At 40.2% G+C, this 19,714-nt stretch overlaps 1 protein-coding gene across 2 annotated transcripts in view; it reads right to left on the reverse strand.

Moving 5' to 3' along the window:
* Positions 1-19,714, reverse strand: part of cadpsa (Ca2+-dependent activator protein for secretion a) — a 318,715-nt gene that overhangs the window by 115,123 nt on the left and 183,878 nt on the right. For both annotated transcript variants that reach the window (XM_063474914.1, XM_063474915.1), the window contains exons 12-16: positions 19,446-19,582; positions 18,673-18,860; positions 6,145-6,246; positions 5,989-6,052; positions 5,348-5,471 (exon numbers count right to left, since the gene is read on the reverse strand). In XM_063474914.1, the coding sequence (XP_063330984.1) occupies positions 5,348-5,471; positions 5,989-6,052; positions 6,145-6,246; positions 18,673-18,860; positions 19,446-19,582 (615 nt within the window). The remainder of the gene's footprint in view (positions 1-5,347; positions 5,472-5,988; positions 6,053-6,144; positions 6,247-18,672; positions 18,861-19,445; positions 19,583-19,714) is intronic.

Consider the following 19,714-nt stretch of genomic DNA (forward strand, 5'->3'; position numbering starts at 1 on the left):
GCTAGATGCCCCTCAGCTGTAACCTTTGTCTCCTTGATCAGCTTGCGGGCCAACCATGAGCGGCTGCTCAGATGCGGTCCTTGCATCTTGACTTGCTCAGGCCAGACTTGCATCTGGCAGACTGATGTTTGCCAGATGCATTCTTTATTCTTTATTATCAGGATGTCCTAAAAACTCGCTGAAAAGTCTTCAGCTAATCCAAAATGCTGCAGCAAGAGTACTGACAGGGACTAGGATAAGAGAGCATATTTCTCCTGTTTTGGCTTCCCTTCATTGGCTTCCTGTTAAATCCAGAATTGAATTCAAAATCCTGCTCCTCACTTACAAGGTCTTAAATAATCAGGCCCCATCTTATCTTAATGACCTTGTAGTACCATATCACCCTATTAGAGCACTTCGCTCTCGCTCTGCAGGCCTACTTGTTGTCCCTAGGGTATTTAAAAGTAGAATGGGAGGGAGAGCCTTCAGTTTTCAGGCCCCTCTTCTGTGGAACCAGCTTCCAGTTTGGATTCGGGAGACAGACACTATCTCTACTTTCAAGGTTAGGCTTAAAACTTTCCTTTTTGTTAAAGCATATAGTTAGGGCTGGACCAGGTGACCCTGAATCCTCCCTTAGTTATGCTGCAATAGACGTAGGCTGCCGGGGATTCCCATGATGCATCGAGTTTTTCCTTTCCAGTCACCTTCTCACTCACTATGTGTTAATAGACCTCTCTGCATCGAATCATATCTGTTATTAATCTCTGTCTCTCTTCCACAGCATGTCTTTATCCTGTTTTCCTTCTTTCACCCCAACCGGTCGCAGCAGATGGCCCCGCCCCTCCCTGAGCCTGGTTCTGCTGGAGGTTTCTTCCTGTTAAAAGGGAGTTTTTCCTTCCCACTGTCGCCAAAGTGCTTGCTCATAGGGGGTCATATGATATGATTGTTGGGTTTTTCTCTGTATTTAATATTGTGCTATCTACTGTACAATATAAAGCGCCTTGAGGCGACCTTTGTTGTGATTTGGCGCTATATAAATAAAATTGAATTGAATTGAATTGAACTTGGGTGCCCCCCCTTGACATGATGTCTGCTTCTTGGAGTGAGAGACTGTCTCCAGCTTCAGGTCGCTTGGAGATGTGTTCCAATCAAACCATCACTGGTTTCACATCTGCGCAGCTGTTTTATACCTAAGCTGTGGGGCATGACTGAGGTAGCCAGAGTTTCTTATAGAAGTATTCACACCCCATGACGAAGGGGGGTTATACCCTGTACATGTGGAATATGTAACGGAATGGAGAGATAGTCTCTCACTCAGAGAACCAAGGTTACAGTATGTAACCATACAGTTCCACTGCAACCCTATATTGGATAAGCAGTTAAGAACATGGATGGATGGATATACCAATTGACTCTAATTCTACAGAAAGTACTTAATAAATTAAAATGCTATACAAATCATCTTTGGATGTTTTTCTTACAAACTGGTCATTGCGATGAATCCTCACATATAATCAAATGTTTAAACAAAATGAGCAAATTGGCATTATGTGTGTAAATGTATTAGGTGGACATAAGTAGTGTGGACTGTATCCACATTGTCAATCAGCTAGGCTGGTGGCTTATGTTTCCATCACTGGTGACCCAAATAACTCCACCTGATCTTATCTCAATGTATTTTAAATATACTGCTCAAAAAGATTAAAGAAACATCTTTTAATTAAAGTATAGCACCAAGTCAGTTAAACTTCTGGGATATTTTGTCATGCTACTGTGTGAGGCAGGCAGGCAGACCCAAAATGTAGACTCACAGGCAAGACTATACTTGAAACAGTTTACTTAATTTAAGGTTAAACAACTAAACTGGGAATGCTAAGTGGGAGAAACTAAACAAACAGAATAATACAGGGAAACACAGTACCGACAGGACACACAGCAAGATGGGATATCACAAAACTGGACAGAAGGAGATACAGACAATATATACACAAAAGAGGGAATCAGGGAGGAGAGGAAACACCTGGGGAACATGGCTGGTCATAATCTAACTGTCGAGACAGGGGAAGTAAAACTGAACATGATGCACACAGGACAAGAGTCTATCAACATAAAACACAAGAAACACAAACTGAGATGCAGACTGGCTAAATATGGGGAACAGAGGGATGAGACAGAGACAAGACTAGAAAGACACAGAACAAGGGTGACGGAGTGAAAGGAGTAATAATAAGTCAACTGCAAAACAGGAATGGTTTTACCTTTTGTTGGTAACATCTTTTTCCCTTTTCATCTTTTCAGACTGTTTTTGCTAGTTTTATATATGGCTAGGGTCAGTTTCACTACTGGTAGCATAGGCAATACCTGGACCCTACAGAGGTAGTAGGATTTAGGTAGTTCAACTCCTCCAGGATGGCACATCAATACATACCATTTCCAGAAGGTCTACTGGGTCTCCCAGCACAGTCTCAAGAATGTGAAGTTGTACAATATCTTCAAGCCATCACCAGGACGGGTATCTGCTCCTTTGTGCGAGGAGGAATAGGATAAGGACTGCCAGTGCAGTACAAAATGACCTCCAACAGGACACTGATGTGAACGTCTCTGACCACATAATCAGAAACAGGGTAGCCCAATAGCCTCTAGAGGTACCAGTGGTCACTGCTAGGCAACGGCACCTGATTAGATATAGGGTTTAAATCCTTGGAACCATTGTCAGACCCTATGCTCTGAGTCCTAGGTTGCTCCTGGTGCATGACAGTCACATGTATCATATGGCAAGAGCATGCATGCATGCAGCGCCTGGAGGATGAAGGAACTGATACCATAGACTGGCCCCCAAGCTTGCCAGACCTAAATCCAATAGAGGACCCTTAGCACACTATATTTCAGTCCATCCAGTACCACCAGGCTGCATCTCAGACTGTCCAGGAGCACAATCTGTTGTGTCATTAGGAGTATGCCTTCTCATTAGGAGCAAGTACATGTTGGTCATTCAAACAACTCGCTTTGAGTTGCTACAATGAAGTTTCAGGAACATGGACTAGTCTGCCGCATGACTTTTTTTTGGTTGATTTTTGAGTGTCTTTGAAATTAGCCTTTTGTAGGTTGATAATTTGCATTTCCATATCCAGCATTATGTAATTTCTCCACTGAAATCTAATTTGTTTTCAAAGAATTTCTTTAATTTTTTTGAGCAGCATTCTATTGTATCATTGGGCATTTTCACACCTGTAGTTCATTTACTCTGGTCTTAATCAGCTGATGCGGTTCTAGTCAGTTTTATCTTTTCCCCATGTTTGGATTTGTTTTTACTCAGAGAAAAATCCAAGTGAATCAAAATGCGTCACTACAAACCACGTGAGAAGATTCAGTCTGCTTATTCGCCAGATCTGTCTGGAGTGGAAGCAACAAAAGTAAATACAGGAAAAAGGTCTTGTATTCTATTTGAACAAGAATTTACATTCATTTCACAGCTAGTTGCTAGCCCATACAGACCTTTGCACATCTAAAACACTTGGTGTCGTAGAGTGCGTGGAGTTTGCACCCAAAATGCTAACACTATAAACAGTACGACGCGACAAAGAACTAAGGAAACTGAGGGCTTGAACACACACATGAGGTAATCAGGGAGATGGAACACACCAGGGAACACATCTGAACTAAATCAAGGAAATGAGACAGAGGGAAGCAAAACTAAAAACAATGCACTTAGGACAAAGACTAACAATATAAAACATGAAATAAACACTGACTAAGACTACGACACATAAACTGGACATAAACAAAAAGTAAACAAGATAAGGATCATTGAAACCTTGCCACATCCTAGAATACAAAGCATATGTACAGGAAGCTTTTTTTTTTAGTTCAAACTGGTTACAACTAGTTGTTATACGTTGTAAACCAACTCCTCTGGTGTTCATTTGGAACCATGCCAAGACCACCTCCTCCAGAGTGCGGTTGTTTTGGTCCAAGTGCAATTACTGTGTTCTGCCCAAACGAATCACACCAAAGGGCAAAAACAAACCAGAGTTAATTTGAATGAATTACACCACATGTGTGAAAACACCCTTAAATTCAAAGCAGTTAATTACTTGTCTTATGCGTATTACATGAATGTAATCAAACATGTCAGTTTGAGTCTGTTAGAGTTGATTGTCATGTATGAAAAAGTTCCAGAGAATAATGACATCTGTTCCTAAAACAGAGAAAATATTGGTGCTGTATATGTAAAGTTTATTTCAGAAGACAAAAAAATAGCTCAGCTCTGTTATATTGAACATCAATAATCCTAATGTCAAAGGTTTAGGGTCACACATATAGTAAGTGAAAAAGATATCAAATTTACATATTCACATGTCAAATCTGAAGAATTATCACACATTAAAAGAGGTTAGTGTTCTGACACAGTTAATAAGTCATTGTTTTAGGGGCCTACAGAATGCTTGTGGCTATTAAAGAAAACCTAGACGAGGCAAGAAACAAAAGTAAAATAAAATCCTGGCACAAAAGATAGTCTCATCGTGTCTTACTGGCCCACCTGCTTTAAAACAGGTTAAAAGCAGAAAAGGCCAATAGATAAGGAAAACAGAAGAATTAGTGTGGAAGTCATCAGAACACAAGGAAAACCCAGAACAGGAAACAAGGAGAATCTTCTCAGTTACCAGGCAAGTCAAAGGTAAACCAAGGCAGTGTAAGACTCGGCTGAACGAGAAGCTGAAGCATGGTGGAAGAAGTCAGCAAGATTGAATTGAATGCATTTTTACTGTAATTATCCTAGTAAAAAAATGATGAAGAAAAACTAAACAGTTGCTGTCATTTAAAGTACTACTATACAGTTTTGCTTGAATTTATCCATCTGGATACTAGACATTATTTGAAATGTTGTTCTAGCATTTCAAATATTGTCTGCAAAATCTATAGAGAAATAGACCCCTGACTTCATCGGTTTACTACTGTTTGTGTTTATTAATGTTTGATTGGTCAAATTTGGTGAAAATATTTACTACTTTTGCGTTTCAATTTTCTGTGTTTTACAAGCTTACTAAACATTCTTATATACTGTCACCATAATTTTAAATAACCTCCCCACTAAGATTAGAAAATCCCCTCTGCACTTCAGATCTTTCCCATCTGGTTCTGCATACCATATTAATTGGCATTTGTTTTTGTTAAGGTATGCAATGTCTATAACTGTAATGTGTTCTTCATTTGGATATATTTATCTGACAGTTCCCATAAGATGGAAATGGAATTTCCAAAAACCAATAAATGTCATAACAGCTATTACTACGACTACTACTATTACAGCTACCACTAGTACTATAGCAAGATTGCGTTCACACAAAGGAGCAGAGTAATAACGTACCTTCCAGTTTTGCATACTCTGACAGACGCTGGTAATTGACCTGAGCTGCCTGCTCCAAACACTTACGGATCACACCTTTGACTTCCTCTTGTGGGACTGGGGTGACAATATCTTTCATTAAAACCTTATACAAAAAAAACAGCAAAATTATTGTTATTTATTTATTTTTGCAGTACTTTTTAATAAAAGATGTAAATAAATATTGTAAAAATATGTCCTCAGGCTTAAATGAAAAAATTACTCTATAGCCTCCATATGTCCCATTAAATCTTTAGATTTTGTTGTCCTCATGTTAAGAGTTTTATTACTTTTAATTATTGTTGTTTTGTTTGGTTTTGGCATGGAAATATTATCATTAGTTTCAAGAAAAGATGACAGTTTGAGCTAAAGTTTAAAGTTAAAGAGCAGAATTAAACAGGTTTCAGTTTGCTCTGCATTGTTTGTTATAAAAATCAACTAACTCTTTCCCTCCAGTAAATAAAAAGAAACCTGACAAAGCTACAAGTAGTAGCAAAATCAACAATGATAAAAAAGAAATAGCAGTGTAGTATTGTATGACTGGACATATAGTCCTTCCCAAAGAGCCACCAAAAACAGGTAGGATCAATCTTATGCTTTATCCTGTGCTACAACAGTCTTACCCTTTCGAGCAGGGACAGAGTTGCCTTCAATGCCCCTTCAGGTCTTCCAAATGGAAAACAGTACCTGTTCAGAAAAGAGGTTTGTTTTGTTTTGTTCAAACTTCAACAGTCCAATTGGGCAATGTGTCATTGTGTAGTTGGTGCAATGGGTCCTACCGGAAGTGTGTAATCTGGTTTTCAAGAAGCACCCGTAGCCTCTCCTTGATTTCCTCAAAGCGCTCTTTCTCCTCAACAGTGACTGTGCCGATACCGTCGGGCCTGAAACACAGAGGCATTTAAAAAAATGCACTCAAAGTTTCTGTTGAACCTTTCAGCACGGATGTCAAAATACCCATATTTTCCACGGATAATGTTAGCATTTGCTTATACCTTTCGATCTAACGTATAATTCATATTTTTAAAAAACTGTTAACTTTTTTAATAAAGGAAACGGCAATATTACTTACTTTTATTAATTGAAATGTAAAATGCATATCTTCTGTTATTTATTAAAACTGTGGTGTTGAAACTGGAATTAATCAGTAAATTAAAATTTTCTTATCAGGGTCACTCCATATAAAATCAACATCCATCCATCCATTCGCTTCCTCTCATCCTTTCCAGGGTCGCGGGGGGTGCTGGAGCCTATCCCAGCTGTCATAGGGCGAAAGGCAGGGTACACCGTGGACAAGTCGCCAGTCTGTCGCAGGGCTAACACATAGAGACACAGACAACCATTCACACTGACATTCACTCCTATGGGCAATTTAGATTTGGACTGTGGGAGGAAGCCGGAGTACCCGGGGAGAACATGCAAACTCCACACAGAAAGACCCCGGCCTGATGGTGGAATTGAACTCAGGACCTTCTTGCTGTGCGTTAACAACAGTGCTAACCACCGTGCCACCGTGCTGGTGGCATCAACATAATCTGAAAAAAGTTTCAGTTTGCCCCCTTGAGAATGAGTTACAGGCTCTCACAGCACATGGGGTGGGCCAACATTTCTTTGTAGAGCCTTCATAATGTCTTACATATAGGAGCTTGCCACATCATCCAACAGCAAACCAGGATCAAGTAGCTGTGCCTATAACTGAAGCAGGCATTGTAGGTGGAGGCATGCACACTGAGATGGTTTAATTATATTTCAGATTAATGAAATTATTTAAATATGCAAAATTTATACAAAGTATTCAACATGCAGATTCACATAAACAAAACATTTGTTTTTGTGGTAACACTTTATTAGCCGGCAAAGCACTTGGTGAATCCATGACCACATTATTCACCTATTATGTTATTAACTAACAGTTTTTCCTCAATAACCTCAAAATCCTGGTTAAGATAAGATAAGATAAGATAAGATAAGATAAGATAAGATAAGATAAGATAAGATAAGATAAGATAAGATAAGATAAGATAAGATAAGATAAGATAAGATAAGATAACCTTTATTAGTCCCAAGCATGGGAAATTTGTTGGGTTAAGGCTACCGACCTTTGCCAGCGCCATCTTACCCTCCGACCATACATACATTACAACATCACATGGGGAAGACAGGTCAGAGAGGTATAACAATGGAAAATGCACAACATGAGGAAAGACGAGGAGAAAAAATAACTCCCCCCAGACTGAGCTCCAACAGGGAGATCAGTTTGAGAACAGAAAAAAACACCTCAGCACATGAATCAGCACATCTCACTACATAGAAGACATAAGCTTCGAAGGCATTTGGAGGGGGTGGGGGGTGAGTGTAGGTCTGTGTCAGTGTACATGCATATGTGTGCGTGTGAGTGTGTTATTGATAGAAAGTAAAGTCATTATACATGAATTATAGTTTCAGTATGCTTTCTGCTTCTGCTTTCCTTGACATTTTTTTGCAATTTCGGTATAGAAAAGAGGTAAATTTTTAAGTGTTGTGATTATCTGTCTCTCTTCTATTGTTAATTGCCTTTTTCTCACCATTTTGTAGCAACACACTACTTTCTGCAGTGCAATACTGTTCAACTGATGCTCACTAAGGTATGGTATCACAGTGTTTTCCAACACTGCATTTATTCAGACAGAGGGAGTTGTAAGTAATCCAGAAAAATTGAAACACCCGTAGGCATTAGTAACAGCAGCTTTCAAGGCTTGATCAACCTGCAGAACAGCTTTAAATTATTAACCTATTTTGTGTTCACCGAAAAAGCCCTTTTCTTATAATTATGAAATGTTTATTATTTTTCAATTTTGGGTAACCTTACCTTTTTTTTAACCTCTGGCAGTTCAACACTTACCTTTGTACCATTTCAAGCTATTCATTGGACTTGAATGACTTGAATTGGAATAAATGACTGGAAAAATTGTTTTAAAATCTTTGGACGGTAGTGTAGTTGCACCACTAGTAAATAAATTTACAATTTAATTTGAAGAGAGTCTACACCCGAGTCCTGCTTCTGACTGATTCTGTTTGATTATGGAATTGCCCTAAATGAGCAAGCAGGGGTGGGTATACTTGTATCCTCCCAGTTTGCTGCCTGTATGTTGAAGTTTTCACCAGTGGATGAGGGGTTGCTTGCCTGCACCTTAGGGGGAATAGGTCCTGACTGTCATCTGTACCCGTGTGTCAGCCTTCTTGGATTCACTGGGTAGGGTGCTGGCGAGTGCACTCTGGTACACACCAGGACACAGAGGTTGATGATTAATTTTGTAATCATATCATCAGATCTACGGCTATATGTCTTGGACATGCAGTTAAAGAGAGATGCTGAACTGTCAACTGTTGGATCTGGTGGTAGGGGAAGATGCTGGGCATACCTAGTGCATCCAAATGTTTAATGAGCAGTGCTCTGGGAACTTCTGGCAGAGGCACCATTCCATGACATCTTCAATTCCCACCTCTAGCAGAGCTTCGATTAGATTTTTAAGGGTGCTCTGCAGCAAACAATTAGAGGAGTCAGGAGGGGGAAGCAGTGCTGTACTCACACAGCATCCCACTACCATTGTGGTGGTTGAGGTCTCGGGCAGTGCCTCTGGATTGGCAGACTGGGGTGATGGTTCCCTTGTTTAAAAAGGGTGAGGGAGTGCTCCAACTATTAGGGGATCACACTCCTCAGCCTCCCTGGGAAAATATATGCTAGGGTACTGGAGAGGACAGTCTGTCCGTTAGTTGAACTTTGGATTTAGGTGGAACAATGCAGTTTTCCTCCTGGTTGTGGGACACTAGACCATCACCTTGGGGATATTCAAGGGTTTGTGGAAGTTTGCCAAACCAGTGTACTTTTTTGCTTAACTTTTTACTTCATTTTGTGGGCAAGGCACTCAACCTCAACCTCAAAGTATCCTGTGGGGGATGCTTTGGGAGTATGGAGTGTCTGGCTGTTGCCCATTCAGTCCCTGTACAACCATAGCGCGGGCTTGGTTCATATTGCCGGCAGTAAGTCGGACTAGTTTTTGAAGTTTGATTCAGCTCACACAATTCCTCCCGATCTTTCAGCTGTGCCAGAGAATACCATAATTTACAGGAAGTGTTCACTAAAGATAAAGCCCTATCTCTCTCTTTGCACAGAACCTATGACTGCACCATCAATCTTCCCTTCAGTTGCCTTTACATCCTGTCGCGGCATGGGAAGGAAGTGATGGAAAAATACATACTGGAATCCTTGGCCCCTTGAATCATCTGTCCGTCTTCCTCCCTCGTAGGTGCTGTTTATTTGTTTGTTATTAAGAAAGACAAATGCATAGACTATCGTGGACTCAAATAACCTTCAAGAACAAATATCCACTGCCCCTAATCACTTCTGCTTTTAAGCCCCTCCTGGGGGTCACTGATTTCACTGAACTCGATCTCCGTAACGTCTACCACTTAATACGCATCTGGAAGGATGACAAGTGGAAGCCTTTGACACACTTTGGGCACTTCATACCTGGTCATACCCTTTGGATTAACAAATGCATGCACTGTCTTTCAAGCTCTGGTAAATGATGTGTTGAGAGACCTTCCTTCCTTCCACCTCAGAAGCTGGTACAGCATTTCCTCTGCTTTTCATTTTATTGATGCTTCATCCGCAACTACAGTCAGGTAGCCACACCTCTCACACATCTCACTTCACCTAAAGTGCCCTTTGTTTGTTACTCAGAAGCTGCAGCAGCCTTCACTTAATTAAAGGAACTGTTCACCTCAGCACCAGTCCTCATGCAACCAGATACCAAACTCCAGTTCATCATTGAGGTAGATGTGTCTGACTCCAGGGTGGGGGCAGTTCTCTCGCAGTGGTCAGGCCTCCAAGGTAACCTGCAACCCCGTACCTTCTCCTTCTGGCAGCTGATCCCCACTGTACGCAATTATGATGTAGAGCATCACAAGCTGCTCACAGTGAAGTTGGTACTGGAGGTGTGATGCCACTGGCTGGAGGAGGCCGAGCAGACTTTTGTTATCTGAACAAATCACAAGAACCTCAATTACCTTAAAAGTGCTAAAAGGTTAAATGCTCATCCAGCCCACTGGTCTCCATTTTTCCTGACATTTCAATTTTAATGTTCTATCACTCAGAGTCAAGGAATGTCAAAATGGACGCACTTTCTAACGAGTACTTGGATGACACCAGCCTGCTGGACCCTGAATGAATTCTCCGTACTTCATGCTTCATGTACTGTTGGATCACTGAAATGGGATTTGGAGAAAATGAGCCATCAAGCTGTGCAGGATGAACATGATCCTTAGGTCCCCCTAACTACCGATATGATCCCATCACTGACCATTCTGTTGTGATCCACTGGACATACACTGGCCACCCATTTCTCTCCTCAAATGTTACTTCTGCTTGGTCACCATGGAGGTATGTCAAGGACTATGTAGTGGCATGTGCCATCTGTGCCAGAAATAAAAGCAGTACTCAGTGGGTGTCAGGTCTGCTTTAGCCTCTGTTGATATGACCCACACCTTTTTTTTTACACCTTGGCTCATGTAATGAGACACATGACCTATAGTGGGTGAACAGCCCGGTGTGACAGTCATCTTATCTACCATTGATAGATTCTCTACAGCAGCTCACTTTCTAGTCCTTGTGAAATTACCCATGGCCTCAGACATAGCCAAACTACTTGCTGATCATGTTTTTAAGTTACACAGAATCCCAGTTCATCGCCCAAGCTTGGAAGGTATTTTGCAATGCCCTCGGGGCCAACACCAACAGACAAATGGACAAACTGAAAGGCTCAACCAGGAGATCGAGATCTCCCTCGGCTGCATCACTCCTCAAAACCCCTCCATCTGGTCCTCTCAACTGTCCTAGGTTGAATACGCCCAGAATTCTCTCACCTACCCTGCTACAGGCTCTGTTTGAGGCATCTCTGGTCTATCAGCCACCACTCTTCCCACTCTACATCAGTGCACTCTCTCCCTGTTTGGAAGCGCGTCTTCTATCCTCAGATTGTATGGTTAATTTGCTCTCTGACGTATCCATCAGCAAATGAATGTGTGTGAATGTTAGAAAAAAAGGACTGAGGTACAAAAATCTTAGAAAAAAAATGTTTGTGTGAATGGGTGACACAGCTTTAGGGCTGCTGTGACTGCACTCTGTGTCCTCATGATGGCATGAGTCACTGCAGGGACTGCTGAAGCACAAGGAGGACAGTGCTTAGCTCCAACACTGGGTTACCTGGTTGACAGTTCAGTGGCAGTTGACCGTTCAGCCCTTGTGGACAGAATCCCAAATGATGGGGGTTGCGTCTGTGAAGTCCAGCTGACAATGAATCACTGGCTACACTGCAGGACCCTGCTTTAAGTTAAGTTCCCTCCACCGGTGGAGAAGGTAGGAGAAATACCCAGCTAGACAATTTCTGACGTTCTCTGAAGTTCTTCCCCTAGTATCTGAGCATGCTAAAGGAGGTCTGAGGCCCCATACCAGGACCTCAGGTATGTGTTGAGGTGCAGAGGACCTGACTCTCCTTAATCCAGAAATGCACATGGACAGGCTCCTTGATATCTCCTGCACACAGCATGATTGTCCTGACCCTATTGCAGTAGTTAAGCCACTCCTGGACTGAACATAGCCGAAGGGTCAGCTGGCAGTCTCAGTCATCCTGCTGGAGGTGGGATTTATATAGCCATAAATGGTGTCATACTACCAACAAGGGAGATAAGGTATGAAGTATGGCCACAAAGTATGGATATGTTCAGACAGGAACAAGTAAAAAAGCAAAGATCTGATGCCAAACAGTCAGAATACACCAAAACACTTGCACGTGTACAACGTAGAAGAATCTCGACAATGCCAACAAAAACCACTTGAGTTGAAGAAGTGTCCAGCTACACCGAACAGCTTTGCTCAGTATATTCCAGAAAAACGTGTAAATGCACAAAGTACATGCAGGGTTGATCTGTGCGTGCATAAATGTAAGGGAGAGGGGGATTTATAATGCCTCATAATTTTATTCTTCTGCAGAGGGGAAAATACGTTTTTCTGTTTCTCTGCAGAATCATCAATATTAGTATTTACAATGTATGTTGTCAGTTTTTAGGTCATATGTAAACACTGTATGTGGATAAGTAACAAATTACTATCTAGTGAATAATTAAAAAATAATGTACTGCATTACTTTTAAGTTAATGCATTATTTATTTATTTATTCAGTTATCGATCCCATCCCTGCTGGGGTTGGCTGAAATATATGCTTCCTAAGACACACTGATAACCAAAAGTTAATCCCTTGGAAGATTAATTTAGGTTCTAATTTAGTCCTAGAGTAGCTCTAAATATTTATTTTCCACTTGGCTCAGTTTAAAACAGCCTCAAATAACTAATATTAAGAGTCTTTGCAAGTTGCTATGAGTTATGACAGCCCAAATGCGCATTTTAATCTTATACTATACTCAACCTTATGTGTGAAACCAACCTACATGTCAAATAGATTTTTTTTAAATTACTTGAGTACTTTTAAGTACTTGTTTTTACTCAAGTTACTGCTAATCCTTGAGTAAATGTTAAATTTTCACAGAAACTCATCTTGTTAGTCAGTAAATTTGTTTCAAAGGTAAAAACTGATCTTCTCTCTAAATCTAGAATAATGCAAATCATGATAAAAACACATTCTTATTTCACACATCATGTATACTTCTTATGTAAAAGTCTGGAGAAATAAATAGATATTTTCACCATTTTAGATTTTCATAAAATAGAAAAAAAATCTATTTTCATAGATGCTGTGGATTGTCCACCATGTATCGCACCCAAGTTGACAGGAGAAAATTACCCGTCATTTCTTGGCAGAGTGCCCAGACCTCACCAGTGACTGATGCCGATGAGATGAGACTGCGTCATGAGAAAACAAGCTTTAGTTTAGTTACTTTAGTTAAGAATTATGCAAAATGGAAAGAATGAAATAAAATGAAAGATTGTGCACGGGACTATTATGCTGTATTTTTCATATATTAATATATAAGGTATAAACAGCTTTACGTGTGTGTGTGTGTGTGTTTGTGTGTGTGTGAGTGTGTGTGCGCATGTGTGTGTGTCAGTGTGTGTGTGTGTGTGTGTGTGTTTGTGTGAGTGTGTGTGCGCATGTGTGTGTGTGAGTGTGTGTGCGCATGTGTGTGTGTCAGTGTGTGTGTGTGTGAGTGAGAGAGAGAGGGAGAGAGAGAGTTTATCGTTTGTGACATGGTTGGGTCTGGGTAGAGTGTGAGCAGAGTGCATGTGACAGAAGAGGCGCTGGACTGGAGCCATGACAGCATGTTGAGAAGCAGGAGACATGACACTCTTCCTCGCTCTCCCTCTTTCTCAAACTTCCATTTGACATGTCTTTCAACAGACAGCAAGAAACTGTGTGTTAGAGGGAGGTGGGGGGGTACTTGCTACACTACTTCATGAGTGCCGTGTTAGATTAAAGGATTATCAAGTTGCTCAGCAGTTCTCGTCTCATCCAAACTCCCCTTTGGTTTTATGGACATTTGAGCAGACACTAGCAGTGTGCTGCAGTCACCTGTAGGGCTCTGTTAGTGGAAAGCATGACACTGATGAGGAGATGACTGCATGGTGTCTTTGTTGCTTTGACCTCATCATTAGTTTATCTGCCAAGAGTTAATATTACTGAGCATTGTCTGAAAAAGACAGTTACAATTTTGGTGGACTGGAAAGAACAACAAGTAGAAAAATAATTAAAGCATCATAATAAATGTGTCATTGAAATTAAAATAAAGAAATAAATAAAATACCAGCTTATGAAAGCTTTGGTCCTAGTGGTAAATTTTCGTGTGAGTGCTAAGCTTACTGTTTTCCTTTGTTATGCGACTGGTGCTTAATTTTGCTGTGTGCAAGTCTAAAAGTCTAAAACCAAAACAGGAGAGGAATTATCACGGCTAAAATTCACTGATGAGAAGCACCTCAACTTCTTTACTGTGACAGAAAATAAAAGAAGGAAATTTCACACTAATTAGGTCCTGAAGGGCTTTCATGTGTTCTCTCTTTCAGCCACATATCATTCCTTGGCAGCTTCCTCATGTTTGCTTGACCTGATGATCTCACAGCTATGATGACGACAACAAGCAAATAAGCCTTCTGTGATAGACAGAAAGTTGGCAGCAGTTTCACATCTGTTTTTCTGTGCAGTCACCACCACATCCAGACCACCATGGAGCACGTTTGCCATTTTCCCTTCAAACTCATTTTTACAAAATCTAAGAAACTGAGTTCTGAGTGGAAATTATACCTTTGGAGAGAAGTGTTCCTGTGCCCGTGCAGTGATTTCCATCACAGAATCCTATCTGTATTAATGTAGTGCTGCCTGGCAGCTCAAAGTTCACGAGCATCTATACTAATTGATGCTTTTCCTTGTTCTTTCTGCACAGTAATTTCTCAGAATCATTTGATAATATTATAAAGCATTGCTAATATGATATTCAAAGTCTTTTTAATGTTGCTTTGATGAACATTATTCTGAAATTGTTCGGCGATTTTGTAGACAGAGTTATCTTTTCTCCTAATGACCCAAATACTTGATGTTCCTTCAGTTATATCTTTTTGGTAGTACTTACTTTTCCAGCCTTTTGTTGCCCCGTCCCACATGTTTTGATATGTGTTGCTGCCATCAAATTCAAAAGTAGCTAATATGTTTCATGAAACAGTAAAATATTTCAGTTTCTATATTCAGTTTCACTTTTTTCTATGTTCTATTGTGAAGACAACAGGACTTTATAAGATTTGCAAATCATTACATTCTGTTTTTATATATGTTACATGGAGTACATTTTTTTCTACCAAAAAATCTCTTTATCTAAAACAAATATGCAAAACATCTCAATACACCTTTGCACGTCTCTGAATACACACTATCTAGATTAGTATTTACTAGTAAACATTTCTATACAGTGCTACACAAAGGCTGATTATTTATATAATAGAACTTAAACTCAAAAAAGAAAAGTAAAATATTATTTTGCATTGTCAGGTTTCACAGTACAAAGTGACATTGATGTCATTGAAAAAGATGCCAGATGTTTCTGTGAAAACAGCTGTGTGAAAATAACTGCAATAATGTTCAGTTTTCTTTCAAATGTACCAATTAAACACAAATACAAAATCAACTGCAGCTGAAATATTATTTATCTGTTTTAAAGACATTTCACAACAAGCACTGGACCTGAATGGAGTTGACATTTAGTTCTACAGAAGTCAAATCCTGACTCTTTAGCAGGTGACCGGGCAGTTGCATCTAACTTGATGCACCAACACCTCCAGGCTGGCAGGCTATTAGAAGGCAGTAGCGGTGGTGTGGTATTTATGTGTTTGGGGGGGGGGGGGGGGGGTCTGGCCTAGGATGAGGTGTGTGCATATGGGCACATGCAGCAGCTATGGCTGCAGAGACATTCAGCCATAACACATGACAACCTGTCAACATGTCATGACTCAACCTCCAGGCACGATGGCTGGACTGGCAGATTAGGTCTCTGCCTCATGTCTGTGGACGGGACTACATAAAGATATAATTATTTTTGGATTTTTAAAAAAATTCTACTCTTTTTTTTAGATATTTATTCACATGCACAAACATTTTTCTATGTGTAAAGTCTGTTATGATACTAAATAAAGTGTATGAGCCTACCATTTCTAATTCCAAAAATTCTAGCTGGTCATATTTGCCCCTGTTTTTTTCCCTCTCTTTCTGTTAGAGTGACTGCTATCCATCTGTCCATAGCGATCAAAAAAGGCCTCAGTCCTCCGTCACTATTTGTCACAGATAGATGAAAAGATTGATAGATGGATGGATACATACAGGAGGGTTAGTTGGAGAAATGATGCAGGTTGGAGGTGGGGGCACTGACAGACAGCCCTCCCTGACCTTTGCCCTCAATGCTGGAGTGGCCCTCGTCTATCTTTGTTTGGCTTCAGCTGCCGACAGCTGACTGTGATGTTGACAGATATGATAGCTGATCACATCACAGCAGATTAGACAAGAGGTAAATAGTGCAACTTAGATAACAGGCTAGTGGAATAACATGCAGGGAACTCATCAGTCATAGCCCAAACAACCTTCAATAGAGGACACTGTTTGATCCGACTGAAAAGCACAGCCTCTAATTAAGTTTTATATCCCACTCTGTGAAAATTGTTTATTTGCTGGTGTCAACATCACACACACAGATTTCACACTCCAAACCATCACGTCCATTAGTATATGGAAAATGTAATTTGGCCACAGTTGATTCTGAATGAACTAATCAAGATGTGCTTTAAGTACTAACTGTAATTCAAGACTTTTAAAGAAAATAGTAGATTAACTACTGAGGAATTAAAGCTTCCTTCAGACACTTCTTCTATAAGGGGTGATCGTGGCTCAAGAGTTGGCAGTTCATCATGTAATCAGAAGGTTGCCGGTTCGAGCCCCGGCTCCGACAGTCTCAGTCGTTGTGTCCTTGGGCAAGACACTTCACCCGTTGCCTACTGGTGGTGGTCAGAGGGCCCGGTGGCGCCAGTGTCTGGCAGCCTCGCCTCTGTCAGTGCGCCCCAGGGCAGCTGTGGCTACAATGTAGCTTGCCATCACCAATGGGTGGATGACTGAATGTAGTGTAAAGTGCTTTGGGGTACTTAGGGACTAAGTAAAGCGCTATACAAATACAGGCCATTTACCATTTACACACCAACATCATTTTAAATAGTTTTTAATATTTGGCTGAGATATTCTTTACTCCTTTAAGTTGCTGCTTGATTTTTGCCATTCACTGAGGAAATATCATAATGACCGCTGGTTAGCACTATATGGATTTGCATGCAACACAGTTCTATTATAATAAATAAATAGCCCTGATTTTCAGTGAGCATTCCCTCAGAAGGGACAAACGGACCCAAACTTTGCAACTTTGTGTAGGGATCAAGTATTCAGGATTTGCCTTTAATTTGTCACAGTAGAATTGGGATGATTATGTAATGTAAAGTTTGTTCCATAGGCTGACGTCTCAGCACAAGCACACCTGGCTCAGATCATCTACACATCACTCATACTGAATAGTTCCTGGAACTGTTGTAATGACATTTTAGATAATGGGTTAATTTGATAAAATGTTAATTATATCAGTTAGTAGTGAGTTATGTCAGTAGTGAGGGACAAGATATATGCTATTATGGGGAGACACCAAAGGTTTCCTTTTGAGGAACAATCAGTAAAAAGAGGGGTAGAAAAAGTTTAAAAGGAAACCTCTGATAGGGCAGAAATCTGACCCAACCAACCTGACAAAACTGCCAAAAACTGTAGTAAAGGGCTGTTTCGTCTATCCCCATTTACTGTGCTGTCCAGACTTCCAGCTTTAAAAAAACAAGCTTACAGTCTGGTGTAAAACAGCTGACAGCAGAGTTTCTCATAAGCACAAAAATGCAGGATTTAACCAGTGTTTAAATAAATGTGTCTACAAGTTGCAAAAGAATTGTTCCTTAGAGTAAAACTGACGGCAATCTTCCAACAGACAAACACGCAGAAAGTCTCAGGCTGGATTCAAATTTAAAGTTTACCTTTGATAAGCCTTTTTTTGTCTGTGCTGATGATCTTTCTTTTCAATGGCAGAAACATTTAGCCACACCTACACTGGCTCTAGGGTCAGTCAGTTATCAACAGCTAACAAAGCTGGATGTGAAGCTGTGATACTCCTTTAGTGATATGATGGGAATAGGTTACTGTATACCTCTCGTTTGATTCTTCAGTACTTTATCTGCTGAGTGATGAGTTGAACACCTCAGTTATCGAAACCTTTGGTTAGAAAAACGTTTTGTGGAAATCTTACCATACAGCCAAAGTCTTTTTTTTTTTTATCATGAACTCTGTGATTTTCAGTTCTCTTTTAGCAGTTTGGGAAAGGATCTCAGGGTTAAAGGGTAAAAAGGCTACAAGATACTGGTAAGTTCCAAACACACTAACTGGGTCTGTGCAGGAAGGGTAAATCACAGTGTGAATAAGGCAAGAAGGTTATACAAAGCACAAAAAAAAAGAAAAAAGAAAATGGAAGAGTGAGCATGAAAACAACATGCAAAATCAAAACTAAAATCAGCCACTGGAACCAAATCAAACCCAAAGTTACATATTGCATATCCACATATATGTGGTCTGCCCCTGTTCCAGTTTTAATTATTAGTTAACTGTTCAGTTCAGAGTTCAGTTATTCAGAGTTTCAGTGATTTCTGCATTGACAAAGGAGGACTTGAGAATTTGGGGCAAATAAAGGAGACAGGAGTTGATATTTACCTGTTTCCATGGACATGGGATGCACAGAAGGCGAAGCTGTAGTGCAGCAGTGTGGGATCAATCATGGCTCCATTCTCTGCCCTCTCCAGCAGATCGCTCAGGTAACATAGATGGCGATGGCAGCCTCGAACACCATAACGAGCACAGTACTCATCCAAGACAAACACCTGACCAGGACTAAACCAGCCCTGTTGGTAACACACAGAAACACTGTTGTCGGATTCCTCTGATGAAGTAAGTGATGTTTATATGCTATAACACTCTGTAATCCCATATGGAAAAGAAATAGTAAAAACTTATATGATTTACTCATGAAAGTGGCCACTTTCTCATTACTTTCATACATTGTTTTAGTAAGTATCCAAAACATACAAGTTTAATTTATATAATTTTTCAAGGGATCTTATATCTGTTTTCACTCTTGTATGCTTTTCATACAAGTTTCACACAAGACAGATACAAACTTTATAAGATTTATATATATCTGTTCCATATGGGATAGCACTTAACAATAGTATCATGCTAGCATATTAAACCACATCTTTACTGATAGTTAGATTTTGTTATTATTAAGACACTACGGTTGCTAAGATACAGAATGCATTCCTGTGTTCACTCCATAAGACCTGTTGCCACTGATTTTCAGTAATTTTCATGTGAAATTTGGCACACCTCAATCTTTTCTCTTTGTTTCCCTCTCAACAGCCACCATTGTTGTCAGTTTTTCTATCAATTATAGGTTTTAGACTCTTTTTAGATTTTCTTTTACTTACCAAGCAGGAATATGAGTCATTAAGCCTGTGGTCCAGAGTGAGGCGCTGGACAAGCTCAAACAGCGAGGCGTGGTCAAAGTTACAGGGGTTAGCTGAAATAAACTCGTCCATGCCATGCTTCTGGGCTCGATCAGCATCTGTTTATGCCAGATTATGCATTCGACGAGGCGGCACACAGAGAGAGAAAGACATAAAAAAGGCAAATGTCATGTGTCGTATTCATGTTATGCAGTCATTCATAATTTGCATGATTGGCAAAATTTGCGCAT

The sequence above is a fragment of the Pelmatolapia mariae genome, linkage group LG5 (assembly GCF_036321145.2).
Source record: "Pelmatolapia mariae isolate MD_Pm_ZW linkage group LG5, Pm_UMD_F_2, whole genome shotgun sequence".
NCBI lineage: Eukaryota > Metazoa > Chordata > Actinopteri > Cichliformes > Cichlidae > Pelmatolapia > Pelmatolapia mariae.